Raw genomic sequence first — 15768 nt, 5'->3', positions numbered from 1 at the left:
TGGCCAAGGTCATACAGTAGAAAGAATATTCACAGGGCCAAGATTGAAATCAGGCTGTCCATCCCTGCTCCCTCACATTACCTTGTCTATGACACTTTATCACCCCAAGAGCCAGGCAGAGGCTAAGTCCTCCTTTCCAGAATGGTTCCTGAGAATTAAAGGCTACTAGATGAAATGACAAGCTGGATACCACGAATCCCTGTTTCTATGGTGACACCTCGTTCCTACTACTCAGTATGGCCTGGATCAATCCTACTGGGAACTGGAACTTCCTAGATACTCTGTTTTGTGAAAGACTCCAGCCTTTGCATGCCATACTCTTTCTGGGATATCTTTTCTCTTCACCTTCTTTTTTAAAAAATAATTTTATTTATCTCTTTTTATATGTATAAGTGTTTTGCCTGCATGGATATCTGCATACCTCATGGCAGCCCAGTATTCTCTAAGGCCAGAAAAGGACATCAGAATCCCCTCCCTCCCCCTGAACTGAAGTTAACAGATAGTTGTGAGCTTCCATGTGAATGCTGGGAATCAGACCTGGATCGTCTGAAAGAGTAGCCAGTGCTCTTAGCCACTGAGGCATCTCTCCAGTTACTTTTCTTTTAACTTCTGCTACAGCCTCCGGTACAATGCTTCCAAATTCTTGACTCATATGTCATGCTTTCTGGAGCCATTCTCCTTTACTGTAAACAGATTTGAAAACTATAAAACCTATGCCCCCCAAGTCTGGATCAGCTAGAAGAAACCACACAGTTACCGATCTATGGATTATTTGGATATCAAAGGCACTCCATGACCTCTCTTCAGTCACTGAAGTGCTGCCAAGGTTGGACATGCAGTAATGGAGACTACAATATAATCCCAACAATTAGAGATGATATCTCTCTGGATCAGCATCTAGTGTAGTAGGAAGTCTGAGTCATTGCTCCAAAACTGATGAATGACTTACTAGATAATGCGATGTCACTGTGATCATTAATAAGAATCAAGACAAGAAGCTGAGTAGTCATGTTCACATGTTGCTTGATTTAGAAGCTTAATATGAGTAGTATAATCTTGATCTCACTCTCCAAAAGTAATGGTTCTCTTTTCAACACTTGGGTGCAAAGGTAATTTATCAGTTCATATTTACAAACTTTCAAAATCTTCTTATCATTTGATCAAGAAGCAAAGAGTAAAATAAAATAAGAAATACATCAAGTATCAATAAAAGGCCTTCCCTTTCTCAGGCATGCAGAAAAAATATCAGTAGCCACTAGGACTAAGGAAGAGGTGGAAATATGTCAATCTTAAGAATACTATTTAAGTATAAGTCTAGGGAGAACAGGGCCATGGATTAAGGAATGAATCCTGCAATGTAAATCTTTCTGGTTCCTTCATATGAAAATGCCAAATGCTTCATTTTATTTTTCTATAACATTCTTTAAAAGTAGAAGGTCCCAGGGCTTCCAACATTAGGAAGAAAGTCCTTCATTAGAATTCTCTTCCATATTAAAGTGTTTGCAATTTGTTGTACAAATGTTTATCTCAAAAATAATGTTTATATTCAAGTATTTATGGATAAAATAATATAATGTCTGGTATTTACTCCAAAATAATCCAGGCAAAGGGTGGAGCTTGGCAAGGAAGCAATTTCTGAAGTTGGACAGAGGGCATATGGAACTTCCTTTTGCTTTTATGTCTAAATGACATTAGGGGAAAAATTTTGCAGTAATTTATACAAGCCCAATTGGGCCACCAATAAGAAAGAGATGCTTCTCACCGGAACATTCCACACCATTGCAGAGAGGGGTCCTCTACCTTTTACAGAAGAAAAATTGCAACTCATCAATATGAGGTTGATGTCTATGCCTCATAGAGGGGCTTTGGATATAGTGTGAAGGGCATGGTCTTGTGATGCTTTAAAAAGTCTCACTTCATAGAAATGTTTAAAACTATCTTTTAAATATAAGCATTTGACACATTCAACTTTTCAAATAGCCTGTCGATTTAATTGTAACAGAAAGGCCTTCTCAGCAAAAGTCAGTAAGCAAGGATGGATTATGGACTGTGGGGAAATAGTTGCTACAGAAATAGAGTGTACAAGTAACACTCCAACACAGAGGGGTTAGCAGAAGTCTCCTACTGTGATCAGGCAAGACCTCACCAGGCTCTGATGGATTCCCTTCGGTCATGGATCTTTGCCAAGGCAAGGACTCTCTTCTTGAAACACACCCTCTACCATCTATCAGCTCTGCCCCTTCATCCACTTGACACAGCTCAATGCTACATCTGCATGATATTCTTAAGGCCCCACCTGCTTCTCTTTTACTGTGTGTTGATTCATGCTATAATCTGGATTGTTCTTTGATTAGACAATTATTGAACAGATAGTTATATCACACCTCTAGGATTCTCTCTTGCATTCCACTTCAAGACCTTCTCCCCTTCAGACAATCAACTTAGAGTGGGAGACAGAACAAAGGAGGCTTCCCCTGGGACATAGTAGAGGCTGCTGCTGCCTTCACCGATCACGACAGAAGATGGCTGTGAGACCCTCAGCTAGACACCTTTCTAAGGTAGGGGCTGCATGAATCATTCATGCCAAAGGGTAATCTGAGAGCTATCTATTTTAAGCAATAGCAGTTTTGTTTTAAAGTTCTGATTTTAGAGTTAAACCATCTGCCTCTCTTGCCCAATTTATTTAATTTGTGAAATGTAAGTCTTTTTAAATGACACTTCCTTAAACTACTGAAACAAATTTCATGTACTTGACCATGACTTTCCCCCCACTGTGTCCCTCTGGCTTCTGGAGGAAACAGAACTCACCACACATCTCCAATGAGCAGACCTCAATGAAGGAGCAGTGCACGGTGATAATGAAACAGAGATGCTGAATCATCGAGAGACTAGCAACAGAGGGCAGTCATTGCCAAGGCCAGACTGAGGCACAGCGTGCTAACCCTAATGTTTAGAAGCGTGAATGACTGCTGGTTACAGGACCTGCAGCCAGAGAGGGTAGCCCTAGGCCAGGGATATGCCTCAGGGCAAAAGAAGAGTGGCTCTTTATTTTCTATGGCCAGTGGAGCTTCCTGGTGTTCCTAGATCAACAAGCAAGGTAGCAGAGGGGCATTCCCCCACAGAGAGAGCAAAAACAGAGAGAGAGAGAGCAAGTGCCACCTCTATGTGACCTTGAAGAAAGCTCTAGCTCACAGGAGTCTTGGACAGGAGTCTAAGGGAACATTTCTTTTTTTCTAAGAAAACTTCTTAGAGGCAGAGCCAAGAGGAGCAAACAGCTTAAGCTCGGGGCTCAGTGAAAGGCACACCAAACACCAATTTGAAAAGGGAGCAGAGAGGAAAGAATTGAACTGTTATCACAACTCTGTGCTGGCTCACTGGGCATCCTCACCAAGTTCCTCAAGCACGTGAAGCAATGACAGATCCTTAAGGTGGGTGTTGGGGTTTTGTCTAAGCTCCATCCCACACCTATCTGGCAATAGCCAGGTATGCACCGCCCCAGAGATCTGGGCCACCATAAGAGGGGCTACTTGCTCCTCCTCTCTCTCTTTTCTCTCTGCTCTCCCACACTCTCTCACCTCTCTGCCCCTGGGGCTCTTCCCCCCTCCACGTGGTCATGGCCTGGCCGGCCTCCACTCTCCACTCTCCACTCTCTCTCTTCTCTCTCTTCTCTCTCTCTCTCTCTCTCTCTCTCTCTCTCTCTCTCTCTCTCTCTCTCCCTCCCTCCCTCCCTCCCTCCCTCCCACCCTCCCTCCCTCCCTCCCTCCCTCTACCACGAACTCCCACCCCCTACTCTGAATAAACTCTATTCTATACCATGTCTGTGTGTGTGTGGTCAGTGGGCCTCATCTTCCTGTATTATCCTACTATTCAGATCTCAGGAATAGTAGGATAACCTGAAGATCATGCCAAATGCTGCATTTCAATTCATATAATATGCTGATTCCCAAACTCTGTGACAAACAAACAACAAAAAACAAGGAGAGTGAGGGGGAGAGGGAGAGAGAAAAGGAGAGGGGGACGGAGAGAAAGGGAGGAAAACGAGGCTGAGTGAAAAGGAACAGGAGACTAATGCAGTCACACACCTAGGAGACTCATGACACATCAAAGCATCACACCACTCATTTCAGCAAGCTTGCTGAATGCCTATCAGAGACAAAGAACATCCAAAGCCTTCTCCAAGTTGTTCTCCTCTGTATACATCTCCACTGACATAAGTCCTCTGTAATGCTCCCTTCCTGTAAGGATGGACTTGGATGCTCACCCTCTACACGCCTAGGGTTGTGGCTTTCCTGATAGCTGGTCAGGGGCATCTGTGTGAGCAACAGTCTCTCCTTTGTACCCCCAGACCATCCTCTGGCTTACACTGGAGCTTCGATGTGATTCTCACTTTTATTCTATTCTAAACAAACTTGGCTAAAATATTTCCCTGGGGAAAGACCAGAAAAGTATCTCAGAGATGTTAAAAATGAAAAAGAGAAAAACAAGGTGGGGAGAGGTAGCATTTGTAAGGTTGGCCTAAGTCTTAAGATTCTTATTGACCAATTTCATTCTTTAATGCACAGTTGGGGAAATGGAAGCTCAAAGACAGGTATGGGTTAAAAAACAGTAGAATTCCAGAGCTGGAAAAGATCATGCAATCTATTAAACAGCGATGATCAAAGGAGCAGATCTTTCAGATCCCATCCAGGATTTAGGTGGTATAGGGAACTCAGTCTCTGAAGGCTTGGCTCTGAGTCCTGTACCAGTTCCACTGGGGCTTATTATGATGAGCTGGCCTACAACGACAAGATGGCAAGCCAAAATCAGGAGGTCAAGTTCATCTACACAAGTAGTCACACTACCACACCTTTTGGGCCTAATCATGATCCTGAGTGAGGCATATACCCTAGGAGTCCCCCTTGGCTAAAAGTCAAGTTTTAAACAAACATTAGACCCTATAAAGCCTTTTCCTTTCCCCTACATTATGAAATACCAGTCATTAAGCAGAGATTGCTTATGGGGTTTTCAAGTTTAGTATCATGAGTATCTTGGGTTGGGAACTATCCCAAGCCCTATAGGACAAATTCCTAGTTCCTACCTACAAGATACCACCAGTAGAAGGTTCCTTTCATGTGACAACCAAAACTATCTCCAGACCTTGCTATATATTCCAGAGAGGTAAAATCATCCAGATGGAAAGTGGTGATTTCAGAGAATCAGAGCCTATCAGTGAGGTTGATCTGAGTCTGAGTCAGACATCATAGATGCAGTATACTGGGGCTGACCCTGCTACCCAAGTCCAAGACACCCATAGTTCTGGGTACTTGGTTTCTGTGTGGTATATCTGTCCTGTCTTTTACCTTGGAGAAGTATGTTATATCTGACAGTTATCTCCTGTAAATGTTAAGCTAGACTGCTCAAATTTCTGCCAATATAGTGCTGTTCTCAGTTGGAAGAAAATGCCACATGCCCCACCCCCTCCACTTTGCCTTTTTGGCAAGGCTGGAAGACCCATACAAGCCTTCTTCTCGTTTTCAATGGACGACCTTTCTTAAGCCCCCCAGACTGCTGAACGGCTGGAGATAACATGAAGTGGAGTGCTTGGAACAGCTTAGGTTCCACAATTCCCAAGCATTTGGATTATTTAACTGCTGATTATGATTATTTAAGCTGAAAGCCTACACTATTCTAACTCAGAAAATGTTTGTATTTCCATTAAAAACCACCAGGCCAATGGCCCTTTTGATTGACACTTTTAACTATTAAAACTATATATACACTGCATTTTCATCTAAAAGACATGGCGCCCTTTATTTTATTTTAAGATAAGGAGCTGACTTGAAAGATTTCCTTCAGCTCTCTCCTTTCTGGTCCCTTTGTCCCCCTGTTACTGTAGCCTGTTGCCCTGCTCTCCTGATACTAGCATGAAGAAATATTTATCTGAAAACTGGTCCTTATCCCCACTAGCAGTGCTCTATATGATAAGTAGGTAACATCATGCAAATATCTCTTGCTGAGTTTAATTTTACTGCTTAAAGCCCAGAACAGTACTTTTACCTGGGCTGATTTGGTTTTCCAAAGGCATTTTAATCATATTACATATTACCTCATTGTGGGAATGAGGAAAGGCTTCTGATGCTATAGGACACACAACTTAATCCGTTTCAGCTCTTTGGCTGTATTGATTTAAGGATCACCATTTTGGCTTTGTTCATTTATTTCATATTTGAAGACTGTTGTGTGGTAAAAAACAATGCACAAAATACAGCAGAAGTCTAGTCTACTCTTGCCGAAAAGTGTAACAATGTTGAACCAAACTGCATTGCTGAGTTCATCACAGAAAAGACAAAGAAGAGTCTAATTCCTGATTGATTCATTTTCCAGGTTATTTTGTGAAATAATACTGGAAAGAATGTTTGAGATCATATTGTATCCCCCAAGGCTGGCTCTCTCTCTCTCTCTCTCTCTCTCTCTCTCTCTCTCTCTCTCTTGCTCTGTCTCTCACTCTCTGTCTATCTGTCTTGCTGTCTGTCTGTCCTCTCTCTCTCTCTATCACACACACACACACACACATACACACACAGGGGGGTGTCAGAAACAGACAGACAGGCAGACAAACAGAGACTGTATGGGTTAGGAAGAGTCTGAAGTGACCTTGAAGAAATGCTTATTCTGTGGTAAGGTGACTTAGCAGCTGGTCTATTTTTTGCTTTCTGTTCTGTAAAGAATTCTAAGTTTCCCAAAGCTATTTTCCTTTCCTTCTTTAATTTTCTTTCGATGGTGTTAGCTGTTCACAGATCTACCCACACAAAGACTACATCTTCCTGCTTGTGAAGGTGACATGTGTGACCATGTGACTTAAAACTCTTGTCAGGTAGTCAGTCCTCCCTGCATCTGATTATGTGGAATGTGAGGTCTATGAATAGGACCTTTGTCCAGAGTCCTTTCTATACCTTAAGTTAACACGGAGAAGAGTGACCAGCCTGCAGAACCACCCTTATGCATCGCAGATACTCAGTGACTATTGTTTTGAATGAGCTGTTAGCTGACTCGGATGACGGTGGCAGATATGTGTAACCTAGAGGCCAGGCAGGTTCCTTTCCTTTTCCTTCCTTCTGCTGGCTGCACTATGGTTCAGATACTTAGAAATGAGGCCAGAGGTCCACCACTGTAAGGTAGAGGCCAAATGCCGGGAGCAGCAAAGCTTCAAGACAGAAGGCGTTGCTCATATGACCTGCTAGAATGTAGAGTGTTCTGTTCCTGACATTGGAAACTCACTAGATCGCAGAGTGTTCTATTGGAAACTCACTAGACCATTCCACTCTTGTAATGTTATTTTTTTCTTTACAGTTAAATTTTACTTCCATACTGTAAGTTCAATATGCAGTGAGAGTTTTGTCTTCTGTTATGGGCATTAAGCAACCAATTTCAGAATTATGAGAGTGGGAAACAGAAATCATGAATGGCAACTAACTGTACTTAATGTCACAGTCTGTAACACAAACAAAAATCCATTCTGGACAAGGCATTCTTCAGAACATGTATTCCCTGCTTCTGTGCTAGCTTTTATCTCCACGTGTGACCTTTGTAGCGACAACAAGCAGCCCATCCGATGCAAATGTATTACAAAACTGGAAAGACATTCTAAGACACTCCAGCATGTGAGGCCATAATGCTTAATATATTTTAAACTGGAATCTAAGTTTTTCCTCAATAATTAATTGCTTGGAGAAGAAACTACATTGATGTTTAAAAGAAAACTTCTTAAATGGATAAAACTAAATTGTAGTTTGAAGATAAGATTAATATATCTGTGTCATGAATGAATTTAATAGAAAAATATTGCATACTTATAAGCTTAAAATTACTTTTTCATAAATGAGAGTCCCATTCACTCTTCATAACACCTCTGGGAAATAGTACAGTCCCTTGCAACTGAGTTTATCAATGTTAAGTAATGGCTGACTTCAAAACTCCTCTCCTGGACTCCATTTATCCTGTGCAAATTGCCAGGCACTTAGAATTCCTCCCTAAAGAAATGTGATTTGTCTTTTCTCATAATAGCATGGAGTACAGAATAAATTGATTTTATCATATTCTGCACGTCGCCTCTGCTTTGAAGGGCACTTACCTAATGAGTGGCTCTCTCAGAAAGGATCCCAGATCAAAGGGGCCAACAAGATGATGATGAAGCTTGAGCTGCTGCCTTACCCCATGGGAATGTACTAAAACAACTCAGTGTATACAAAGGCTTGCAAGACTATCTGGAGGAGATGTCGAAAATCTAACAGTACCCAGGAAATGAACATGGAGTCCACAAAAATCATCAGATGGGTTAAAAATGAGGTTAGTATAAAACTTTCACACAGGTGTAGGAAAATGTCAGCAAAACCTCAAAAGGCATACTTTAAATTATTGAACTGTTAATTAGTTATTAAAGAACATTTGTGACATAGGATTTTATACTAAGTGAAAAATATTAGCTGCCTGTCTGCCTGTTAAATTACTATGGCAGGCTAACCTGTCTGAGAAAATGCACAAGCAGATCAGCACTTCACAACCCTTATTCCTTTCAGCTACAGATATCAAATTCACCTGCCGCAAATTAAATAACCAAGCTTGGTTACTGGAATGCAAGGTTATTAAGCCTGGTTTAGAGCCAAACTTAGAAAGTTCTTAAGATTCTTTTAATAAAATTCTTTTTAAACAAGAGAAAAAGTAACAAAGACAAAACATAAAATGTCTCAGCAAAAGCTTTTAGCTATTTTTAAGTAAGGCAATATTCCTATACACTGGAAAAGGGTATACTGTCTTCTTGAATGGAAATACATGGTTAGGAAAGGTCAGATCTTTCTAGCATCAGAATGATCACTTAGGAGATAAACCAAGAAAAATCAAACTGAAGGAATGTTGGGGGCGGGGTGGAAAACAGGACATGAAATAAATCCACGTCTCTTCTTCTCTCTGAATGAGCATAGCCTCACATCCTGTGATATTCTAGAAAATGAAAGGTAAACACATTGTTCCTTGTCTCTGGGTCACAAATAACCAATAATGTCCTTACATTCGGGAATGGCTTTGTAAGTGAACCACCAAGCATCTTTACAGACACATAATAAACTACTGTTGTTCATTCTTTCCTTCACTCATCTGACTAAGAGTCTAAGCTTGACAAGGTCAGGTGGCGTTTCTGTTTCCACCAGGTTAGCACCTACCTTGCAGTCAAGGCTCAGTAAGAAGTTATTTCTGTTTGTTCGTTTTTTTTTTTTCACAAATGCTTATTGTTCCCAATATACTATCTTAAAATGAGCTCTTAGTGTAAAATCACAGTATGAGAAATCTTTCAGTTTTCTGATAGCATTTTATCCTGCTAATACTGATCTAAATCTTAGAGAACAGTCTCTGCCCACCAAAGTAGAAAAACAGGGGAAAAGCACAGGCCAGTGTGATATGTCTCAAGACGATAACACACACACACACACACACACACACACACACACACACGAATCCACTTAAAAATGAAATAACTGTCCTCCAACTCATGATTCTCCTTCCTCTGCCTCCTTCTGCAAATCCTATCATCACACCTGTGCCACCACAACTGGCAGAATGGCTCTTGTCTAAAGGAAATACAGGGACAAAGTGTGGATCAAAGGCCATCCAGACACTGCCCCACCTAGGGATCCATCCCATAAACAGTTACCAAACCCAGACATTATTGTGGATGCCAAGAAGTACTTGCTGACAGGAGCCTGATAGGGCTGTCTCTTGAGAGGCTCTGCCAGAGCCTAACAAATACAGAGGTGGATGCTGGCAGACCACCATTGTACAACCATTGGGGTCCTTTGATGGAAGAATTAAAGATAGAACTGAAGGAGCTGAAGGAGTTTGCAACCCCATAGGAAGAACAACAATATTAACCCACCAGACACCCCAGAGCTCCCAGGGACTAAACCACCAACCAAAGAGTACATATGGAGGGACCCATGGCTCCGGCTGCAAATGTAGCAGAAGATGGCCTTGTCAGGCATCAATGGGAGGAGAGGCCCTTGATCCTTCAAAGGTTCTATGCCCCAGTGTAGGAATTTGAGGGTGGAGAGGTGGGAGTGGGTGGGTAGGTGGGGAAACACCCTCATAGAAGCAGTGGGGAGAGGGAATGGGATAGGGGGCTTCCGGAGGGGAAACAGGGAAAAGGGAAATTGTAAATACATAAAATTTTCAATAAAAAATGAAATAATTGTGGACTAGAGAGGTGACTGCCATTAAGAAGGCTTCCTCTTTTTCAAGAGCTCTGTTCCCAGCACTCAGGGCAGCTGGCTCCCAATGTGTGGTACACAAACACACACACACACACACACACACACACACACACACACACTTGCATGCATCTATAAAACCTGAAATAGCCAAGAGTAATTGGCTACCAAAGGCAGGACCAGAGACCCTTGTGTCAGTGAAACAAGCATGAGTCTTCACTGTGATAGCTGTTGTAGAGATGTCTACATGTGTGAACATTGCAAAATATGCAATGAACCAGCGCAACTAGAGCTAGATCAGTCTCTGTGAGGGGGCCAAGCTGTCCCTATGCCCGTCTGAAAGACATTATCAGGGACTAAGTGGTCAGGATGCCAATCTATCCTGTTTGTTTCTGTTGTTGTTTACAGCTTTGTGTCAATCTTTATTACCCCCCACAAAAAAACATATATAAAAGCAAATAGCAGGATTCTTATCAAAGCTTTCTGTATATTGCAAAACATTTGGGGTCAAATAAATCAGTAAACCTGTACGTCAAAATATTAAGTAATTTAAAATAGCATGATTCTATCCTTGAGATATAGAAAGTATCCACATTCTGAAAGCAAGAGAATTGTGATTTATAAAATATAAAGGACACTCTAGTTTTCTGGACAGTTAAAGAAGGCACATTTGTAGAGGGATACAGCAGGATGGCCCCAGTGACTCTGTGCATTAAGGCCATGGGTGATTTATGATTTCTGGTGCTTCTTTATGTTTCCTTTTATTTTCCTCTAAAATGAACAATATTACTTAGCAAATACATAAAACGCCATCTCTTCTATGGCTGATACTCAGATTATATATATATATATATATATATATATATATATATATATATATAGAAAGAGAGAGAGAGAGAGAGACAGACAGACAGACAGACAGACAGACATTTAAAACAAACAAACCCAATAACAATAAAACATAAATGGGAAGACGAGCAGCTCCACGTCCATGGAGCGTGACCAAGAACGGCCTGTCCTAGGGCCTGGCGAATTCTCACTGGCAATTATGTGGACAGGAGTCTGCTTATGCAAGCTGGCAGAGCAGACCTAGCTCCCTTCCAATTCTTAGACTACATACCATTTGGCTGTGCGATGAATTTAACAGACACGCCTCTCAGTTTTAAAAGCCCAATGATAGATTTCAAAGTACTTTCACATATGCCATTTTATATTAGTCTTTGTCCAGTACTTTCTTTTTATCCTGACCTTAGCACACTTCCATAAAGCAGGCTGGGCAGGCATCACTCCCTCCACACTCATGAAAAGAAAACGGAGGCAGCCAGAGAGTCATCTCCCTTCATGTTCTGGTGTGAGAAAAGAATGTCTTCATCTTCTCCCAGTGCCCTATCCTTATTCCCTGTAGGCTGCATGGTGACGCTCTTCCTACCAGCGTATAGATTAGTAGACCAGGTTAAATATGAGTACCAGCTGGATGAAAACCCAAGTCTTAGCATAGCATGAGCAACAAGGGTCAACAACAATAACTTATGTATCTGATTGTTCTGGGCAACTCAAACTGGGCTCAGTCAGTGTTGTGTAACAATGTATCAATTATCAGCTTAAAAATCACAATAGATAAAATTGGTCTTCTGTATTCGATTGTTTGGGGCAACTCAAATAGGGCACATTCAATGTTGTATAACAATGTATCAATTATTAGCTTAAAAATCACAATAGATAAAATTGGTCTTCTGTATCGATTATTCTGGTATTCTGTATCCAACTCAAACAGGGCTCAGTAAATGTTGTGTAACAATGTATCAATTATCAGCTTAAAAATCGTGATAGATAAAATTGGTCTTCGGCTTGAGCCTTTGTAAAGGCTGATGAATCTAGCTGGGAGCCTCTATCAGTATGCTTGATCCATACTTGGGTCTCCTTAGTCTCGAGCTAGATATATGTAAGTTGGTCTTCTTCTGAGTGAGCTAAGTAGTGAATTGGGTTCACATCAGGCTTAATAAAGTAGGACTCTGTTTCTTTTACCAATAGAATTAAACAGAAGAATTCTGTCTTTATTTTGCAGTGGCAGCAGATTATTCAGAAATAATGTGGCAATTCACCAAAAGAGGCCTTAGGTAGGTGCTATCTGAAATCGTGAAATTCAGTGGGGAAACATACACATGGAAATGGTTTCTATGTTTTAGAAAAATAAATCCAATTTTAGATAAATGGTACTCCTCACAAAGTACTTTAACCATATGACATGGCATTCACTGGCCAACAGAGCCTTGGTAGACATGTCTCGTTTTCTACATGCCATGTGCTCTGCTCACAATTACCACACTTGCACGTTGTTAGAAGGGGAGGTGGGGGTGGGGTTGGAAGATCAAAGGTAGCTCCCTGTCACAGTTACAGGTAGAACAGGATGTGATGATTTCTAAACTCTATTCCTGTTCTCAAAAATTATTAAAGTACATGTTCTTTCTATAAACAAGAATTAAGAAAAAAAAAAACCCTCTTATAAGGGCATGCTGCATCATTGCAGCCGTAGAGGTGACATGGGAGTCTTGAAGATGGAGAACAACAAAGCTCTCTGAACGTGCATCAGCACACAAGGAGACAGAAGTGGCCAGCGGGTCAAATGCATTTGTGTGGTTACATTAGTGCGGTCACCACTGTCACCACACTACTGAGCACACAGATGGCACAGGGGCCTGAAACTCTTGCCTTCTTGGCTACACAAGGCTTTCTCTTTACCATCCCATCTGCTCATTGGCCTGACAGTCAGAAAGCACCTGCCATACACCCAGCTCTGCTGATAGCAACAAGATTGCAGCAGAGACTCTGGCAGACAGAAGTTCCAGACCTGGTAAAAATGCACACAAGGCTCCATGGGAGAATGAGGTAGTAGAAAGGGAACCTGAAATAGAAGACTTTGCTTTAATCCTGGCCAGGTGGCCTTAAGCAAATTATTTGAATCTCTCAGAGTCTCAGTTCTCTGGCTTCTAAATGGTGTATAATAATATCTTTTTTTTATTATATCATCTTTTATTAAACAAAATGCTAGTTTATATGAGTTTATATGTTAAAAAAAAACCTTACTCGTTCTTTGGTCTTGGAGAAACTGAGGTAGTTGAAGAGACATAAAAGTTTTATTCTCATTTATTAAACCCTTCAAAATATTTCATTCCATATTTTCCATGATCTAAGCTTTCTCGGTTTAATGCTAACCATGTGTAAGACTTGCTGGGTCACCATGAGGTCACTCTTCCATACCTAGCCACCAATTTCAAAGTCTGTGTTACTGGCTTAAGATGCTACAATTATGTATGCTTCCCCTTATTATGGGAGGGAGCAAGATTTAAATTATATCTTACTGGTTGTTTAATTTAAGTATTTATAGAAATGCTATTTCTTGACAAGTTCCTTAGGAATAAATCCACTGTGATTATTATTCAAATCATTTAACAATTGTCCTTCCTATTCTTCTCCATGATGATCTTTAATTAGCAAAGAAAAACAGGGGGCTGGGTAGGCGTAGGTGGGTTTCTCACAGGGCCACAGAAAGGACTACTTCAGAGCACCAAACCCATGTTATTAACTACAAGAGAGAAAGTACCTCTTTTTACTTACCGGTCCCCTTCCACCTGAACCAAGGTGTGCATGCTGGGGAAGGAGAGTCCAGCCTCCATTTAATCAATCTACCAAATCTGAGTTCTGCTTCCTTGACACTATGAAAACCAATACAAGCCAGGCACTGAACAAGACGGAGGACAGCAATCAGCAAGGTTCCTCAGCAAAGCTCCCACTGACTGCAAGCAGCACTCAGATTACCATGGTGCTTAACAAGGCCTCAGACCTCAGCAACAGATCTGTGAATGCAGTGCCATTCACAGAACACAGACATGCCTCACTCCAACGCTCGGTGTACAGTCTCGATGCAAGAGATGTTGGAAAAGGTGCACAATGAGCCGCCAAAGTACTAATTTAAAAAATTAGACATACCTCAAAATTCACCCATTTTCTCTGCTTTTTTCCCCCCTTGTTTCTAGCCCCTCTCTTTTCCTATCACCAAAGTGAGGTGACAGAGGACCAGGGGAGCAAAAAACGGGTACTCACTTCATCTCCAAGATCTCTTCTAGCTGTTTCCTCCTCTCAATCCGGAGGTTGGCCAGGTGTGCTTCTTTTTCAGCCAGAGACTGCTGGGTAGAGGCGAGGCGTGCTTTGGTGGCATCCAGTTCCTGCCTGGTTTTCTCCAAGGCATTCATCAGCTCTTCAATCTGAAAGGCACATGGAAGGTCACATGTCATCTCTCCTTTACTCAGACCATCTTGGTCTGAGAGACACAGAGGGACAACGGGACTTCCGCAACTACACACAAATAGAGCTCATTTGTTCTCCGTCTCTGGTGAAAACACAGCTTTCAAACGCAAGAAAGCCCCCAGCTCCCCAAGGTCTATTCAACTGCATTGACCAATGATCTTTACAGAAACTATTTAACATGTCTATTAGAAAGGAGTGCTGGACCCAGTTGGAACCTGTGGTTAATAATCTCAGGTACTCCTTCTTGGCTACAGGAAAATAAGACTCAGATACACTTTGGCTGGTACTTTTGTGTTTAGGCCTCCAGAGTGCTCTGACAGAAAGCTAATCAAGTGTTTAAGATTCATTCATGTTTTAACCTAACAAAACCTTGTTTGGCCAAAGGTATTTGATGTCCACAGAGCCTCGGGAGCCTTTCTCGCCTCACTTCCCTGACTTACAATCAGGAAACAGGCTTTGGCCAAAGGTAAACAGAATTCCAGCCACAAAGGGATCAAGGTTGGTTTGCCCCTGAAGTTTGAGAGGGTTCTAAACTTGAAATAAATGACATGTAACTTTTATAGAGTGCTAATACACCATAGAAATAAGCCAGACTATCAAATATCTAGGGTTTCAGCCAGGTCCCCCCCCACCTCAAATTGAACCAAAGATCTCTGAGACAAGGTCTAACCCTCTCCAAACCATTGGGGGCTTTTAAATCTAACACACAACAAAGAGGCTTGGTGTTTATGGTCATGTTCTAGAGACTTCCATGAAGAAAGTTGGTAAAATGTCATTCCCTGTACATATACAGTCTACATGCACCCTGCTGATTCAAAAATCATGCTCCAGGAAGTTTCTAGATTCCAGAGCTGATGTGTGGATTTCTAAGACTCTCCCTCCAGTTGAACTTGGCAGCATGTGCCCATCCATCACTAACGTGAACAGAAAACCCTTCATGATGTGTCAATGACATGTTAGGTCCCGATTCATAGACTTTCTACACAATTTCTGCAGTTTTACATGGACTTCATTCAGAATAAGCATTAAAGTTCATGTCCAAGGTAAATTACAAGCTTTTAAGGTTCAGAGCACCTTCCATTTTGCCCTGATAAAAAGGGGGAAACTTAATGACCTTGTAAATCAAAGCTAAAACTAAAATGTTTTAAAGAGCACAGAATATAAAGGATAATCTACAAAACTCTTAGAATCTTATATGTTTAACTGGTATTTACAAATACATAAAATC

At 41.4% G+C, this 15768-nt stretch overlaps 1 protein-coding gene across 1 annotated transcript in view; it reads right to left on the bottom strand.

Annotated features, from left to right (window-relative positions):
- The window catches only part of Erc2 (ELKS/RAB6-interacting/CAST family member 2), an 841184-nt gene that overhangs the window by 321732 nt on the left and 503684 nt on the right, over positions 1 to 15768 (bottom strand). The window contains 1 exon segment of the mRNA XM_052190312.1: positions 14337 to 14497. Coding sequence (XP_052046272.1) covers positions 14337 to 14497 — 161 coding nt within the window.

This window comes from Apodemus sylvaticus, chromosome 8, assembly GCF_947179515.1.
Source record: "Apodemus sylvaticus chromosome 8, mApoSyl1.1, whole genome shotgun sequence".
NCBI classification, from domain to species: domain Eukaryota; kingdom Metazoa; phylum Chordata; class Mammalia; order Rodentia; family Muridae; genus Apodemus; species Apodemus sylvaticus.
The sequence above is the reverse complement of the archived record's forward strand: the minus strand, read 5'-3'. Positions and strand labels throughout refer to the sequence as shown.